Genomic DNA, 4,847 nt, shown 5'->3' with positions numbered 1-4,847 from the left:
ATGCCCCACCTATCTGCAAAGGATGCTGGGACATGTAGTCCGGCTGTGTACCCAAGAGGAAGAGGAACCGAGTTTGGGGCCCTGGCAGCCAGTTTCCATCACAGACCCCCCAGTTCCATCTCTGCCACCAGCTTCTTGCTTTCCTCAAGCTTCTCCTTTCTTTTATGCCCACTCTCTGGCCTTGGCCCTCCCGACCCCATCCTCCCACCTGCCCTAGATCGCCTGCCTTACAGCTTCATCTTGCCACAAGCCAACACCCAAGAAAAGACCAGTCCCAGCAGGTCAGAGAGGCACACAGAACACGTTTATTCCTTATGAGTTTACACAGCCATGGCACAGAGCGAAAGGTAAAAGAGTAGACAGCTTGGGGCAAGGGCAGAGGGGTCCCCTCTGCCACTTTCTCTTCTATCAGCAGCCTCACTACAGGCACACACCAGGTATTAAACGTGGGGGGCTGTGGTCCCGCAGTGGGCGTGGGCAGCAGCGGGGGAGGTGAGACCCAGCCCTGCCAGAGCGCAGGGGTGAGGAACAGCCACCAGAATTCAGGGTTCTTTGGAATGAACTCCCCCTCCTTCCTTGCCCTTCCCCAGNGTGATTCCAGAAGGAAGGCTAAAAGGGTCCCTCTTGTTTACTTATGAAAGGCACACGCCCCTGGGATAGAAAAGCATGGGAAGCAGGCAAAGTGGGAAGGTGTCCGAAGTTCAGCCACCCACCCCCTGCTTGGCCCAGGCTCACCTGAGAAGCGGGGATGATCAGGGCCCATGCTCTCAAAGATCTCCACCTTCCCAGCCCCACGCCACCACTGTGACCACAACACCACTCCTCTCTTAGCAGAGGAGGGGATGCCAGAGGGGAGAGAAGGCAGCAGGGAAAAGCCACTGGGGCACCAGGAAATCCAGAAGCCCCTCCTTGAAGGAAAAGCCACCCCTGCCTGCAGTTGGAGACGAGGAAGCCGGAGACCCAGCCCTGCTCCGTCACCTCTCCAGGATGGCCAAGCGGACGAGGGCCGAGATGCAAGGAGGCCTAAGGGGACCTGGACTACAACAGACACGAGCAACAGACAGACACAGACAGATGCGGGCCTCCAGGCGGAGGCTGCTGGGCAGGGGCCGCCTCTTACTCGCCATCCCAGCCTCGACTCATGGCCTGCACCACGGCCCCGTAGAGCTGGCTCCAGGCGGCCCGCACGGCTGGCGTGAACGCAGGGCCCAGGCACTTCTCCAGCATGTAGAGCAGGGACTCCCCCACCGTCTGCAGAGGCAAGTGGCACCTTGTCATTCCTGAAGGCAGGAAGGCATCGCCCCATTCCCCAGGCGAGGAAACTGAGGCCTGGCCCTTCTCTCCTGCACAGGGTCCACACTTCCCGAGCACGATTCTGCCCCAACACGCAGGTGCCGCATCAGACCCCCTTTTCCCTTAAATGTGAAGCCTTCTAGTGAACCGAGTATTTGAGTCCACTCAACCTTACAACCACCCCGTGAGTGGGGCCAAGACATTGCCTGCGACCCCCAGCTCAGACCAAGCAAAGTCATTGCCCCCAGGACTCAGTTTCCTCCTCTGTATGGCAGCTTCATGGTATTAAGAGTCCAGACTCTGCCACCAGACAGACCTGAGTTCACTTCCTGATTCCACCATGTATGAGCTGTGTGGCCTCAAGCAGGTTTTACAACGTCTCTGAGCCTCAGTTGCTTCATCAGTAAAACAAGGAAAGTAAGTGTTCCTACTTATCAGATTGCTGGCGTGATTAAATGAGATCATCTATAAAAGGCTCTTTGTCCAGCCCCTGTACACAGCAAGCCTTCAAGACTAATTAATGACTCTTGATTGTTATTAACCATAACAAAGTATGGCTTATCTATTCCACAAATGTTTACAGAGTATCCACTAAAGACCAGGCACCAAACTAGTGCTCTGGTTCGAGGGGACTAGATGAACGTGGTCCCTTCCTCGCTGTGCTTACCATCTGGCAAGGTGATTGGACTATGGGGTGGACTGTCCTGTCAGTGTCTCCCCTTGAACCACACTTTGAGGATTCATGCCCCCTGAGCGGGGTCCCTCCACCTTGAGCCTGAGCTCATCACCTGCCTGGCTTTGGCCAATGGGGCGTGACCAAGAGGGATGGGAGCGGAGGCAGGAAGTGTCCTGGAGCATCGGGGCGCTGCCCTCTCTTGGAACTCAGCTGCCACTCTGTCAGGAGGCTCGTCTAGGTCACCGATAATGAGACACTGATAATGAGACACCACCGGGAAAGAGGCTCCGAAGGATGACAGACCAACATGGATGCACCAGCCCCAGCTGTGCTCTCAGCCAAGTGCGGCACATGAGTGACGCCAGTGCCACCACATGAAACAAAAGCACCGCGCCACTGAACCCAGAAATCGTTCACTTGGGGTGGTTTTATACACAGTGATAGGAAACAGGGCAGACTGGCGAATCCCATGGTTCTAAGAGAAGCCATACCAGGGAAGAAAAATTGGAGGCTCAGAGGGGTCAAGACAACGCAGGGGGTCCCATGGCAGGAGTAACAGATGCCAGGCCCCCACCCTAGTCACCTGAGGGCATGGAATGGGGAGAGAGAACAGGTGGGCAGGGAGGACAGGGAGAGTGGTGGCCTCAGGTCAGGAGCTCCAGAGAGAGGGGGAGCCCGTTACCCACCGAGAAGGAGCTAAGCTTCACCCCCACGGCACGGTGCTTCTTGCCCAGGCCAGCAAGGTACTCCTCCAATGAGGACAGATCCTCTACATTGGTCACCGCAGTGTCAATCACAAGCATCACCTGCCAAGGTCAAGGTAGCAGTGAATCGGAGAGGCCAGAGAAATCCCACCTGCTCACAACCACAGTCTAGAACCCAGGGGTTCCCACCAGAAGTAAGAGGTCACCAGGACCCTCCGTTTTCCAGGATCAGAAATGTAAGGCAGTCAGGGCATCTGGCTGGCTCAGATGGTGGAAGGTGCGACTCTTGATCTCGGGGTTGTAAGTTTGAGCCCCACGTTGGGTGTAGAGATTACTTAAAAATAAACAATAAGATGTTTAAAAAATAAAGAAAGGGAAGGAAGCAAGGGGGAAAGAAAGAAAGAGAAGAAACGAAGGAAGGGAGGGAGGGAGGAAGGGAGGGAGGGAGGAGGAAAAAAAGAAGGGAGGGGGAAGTGCAAGGCAATCTGTGTCTGTATACAGAAAGCACTCAACAGTGGCCAAACTACTAATGTTATACTGTGAAGGCAGCTCCTCTCCTCTAAGGGTCTCAAAGCCCTAAACATGGCAGCTGGATGGTGCTGTCCATCCGGGACAAGGAGAAGCGGAGGCACTGTGAGAGTCACAAGCCTCCAAGGGGAACCCCAGCTTGGTTGTCATGGGCAGATGGCCCTAGTGGGTCAGTGCCGACACCACCCTCAGGAGCCAGGGACACGCTGGGGGCAAGTGTGGGGCTGGGACCAGCTGGCTGAGCACAGGGGGCCCCAGACACCGCCCGGCTCGGCACAGACGGCAAGGAGCAGATGCCCCTGGCATGGGGCAGCGGCGGGAGGGGCGTGAGACCAGGCCAGGGCAGGAGTAGCTCTCCCCAGCCCAAGTCTCTCATCCTCCCCCAGAGGCCGCTCCGCCTTCTCCTCACCTTCCTGATGTGGTCCAGGAACTCGGGGGAGGACAGACAGTCCTCTGGGCTGGAGAACTGGCGGCAGTTGTACTGGAAGAGGGGCAGCAGGTCAGGCTCCAGGTCAAACAGCCTGTGGGGGGAGACCCAGGTGTCAGTCCTGGGGGGGTCAGTCCCTGCAGCCCCCACCGACCTTGTGAGCCCTAGCTGCCCAGCAATGGGGGAGGGGGGGAGGGCAGTGCAGGGATCCACCCAGAAGTTAGAATACACCGTCCAACCGGGCACTGACCCCTTTGCCATCTCTGTCAGTGCCCCCTTCTCTCCCCCTCCGCCGGCTCTGAGGGGCATCCTCAGTGCGTTTCTCAGCCCCCCACAGGACCCAGCATTGAGAGGCCCCTCCATAAACAGCTCAGAGGCCTGGGACAGGGAGGGGTCCTCAAGTAGGAAAGCCCTTCTCTGTCTCTGTCTCTCTCTCTCTTCTCTATCTCTGTCTCTCTCTTCCTTTGGGCCAGAATGTCTGAGTCTCATCGGGTTTGGGGGTGCTTGGGCCAGTGATGAGAGCAGCACTGAGAACTCTTCACACCTACTGGCCATTGAGTATGTTAATGCGGTTAACTCCTCTACCCCTCACAATCCTAGGCGGCAGGTATAACTGGTATCCCAGTCTTATAGCGCAGAGACTCTCAGTAACTTGCCTGGGGTCACACAGCTTAGAAGCAGCAGAGCCATAGAAGATTTCCCTGTTCCCCTTTTGTTGCTGCGGGGGGGTGGGGGTGGGCGTGGAGGCGGTTTGCAAAAAGCCGCCTCAAAAGTTGGCTGGCTTTGGGAGCCAAGACCCCTGAAAAACCATGGCCACAGAGCACTGCCTCTGGTGATGACAGAGGGGTTACCTAGAAACTCAAGGTAAGGATGAAGACTGGCCTCCCTTCCCTGGGGTCTGCGCAACCCTTTCCCCCTCTCCCCAGTGGTGAGACGTGGGCGTCTATCGTCCCTTCCCTGGCTGTTCTCTGGTCCCAGCCTGGTCCTTTCCTCTGACCCGGTTTATTCTTCTGTTGGCGGCTGGACGTGTGCCCTCGTAGGGCCTGGCCAGTGCCTGTCCTCCGGGGGCCCGGCACACCCTCCCCGCACGGGGCCCTTGGGGCACCCTTTCAGGCACCACCCAAGGAACGGACACTCAGGAGCGGGCGCGACGCGGGGAGCAGAGCCCGCTGGCCACAGTGTAAGGAGATCCGCCGGGGAGGACCCCCGACCACCCCCG

At 57.6% G+C, this 4,847-nt stretch overlaps 1 protein-coding gene across 1 annotated transcript in view; it reads right to left on the bottom strand.

Moving 5' to 3' along the window:
- Positions 1-597: 597 nt before the first annotated feature.
- NGB (neuroglobin) overlaps positions 598-4,847 on the bottom strand; it is a 4,502-nt gene continuing 252 nt past the window's right edge. Inside the window, exons 2-4 of the mRNA XM_077750714.1 lie at positions 3,611-3,722; positions 2,656-2,775; positions 598-1,251 (exon numbers count right to left, since the gene is read on the bottom strand). Of these exons, the coding sequence (XP_077606840.1) occupies positions 1,117-1,251; positions 2,656-2,775; positions 3,611-3,722 (367 nt within the window). The 3' untranslated portion in view covers positions 598-1,116. The remainder of the gene's footprint in view (positions 1,252-2,655; positions 2,776-3,610; positions 3,723-4,847) is intronic.

Source organism: Crocuta crocuta, unplaced genomic scaffold (genome assembly GCF_008692635.1).
Source record: "Crocuta crocuta isolate KB4526 unplaced genomic scaffold, BGI_CrCroc_1.0 scaffold186, whole genome shotgun sequence".
In the NCBI taxonomy this organism is placed as follows: Eukaryota; Metazoa; Chordata; class Mammalia; order Carnivora; family Hyaenidae; genus Crocuta; species Crocuta crocuta.
The sequence above is the reverse complement of the archived record's forward strand: the minus strand, read 5'-3'. Positions and strand labels throughout refer to the sequence as shown.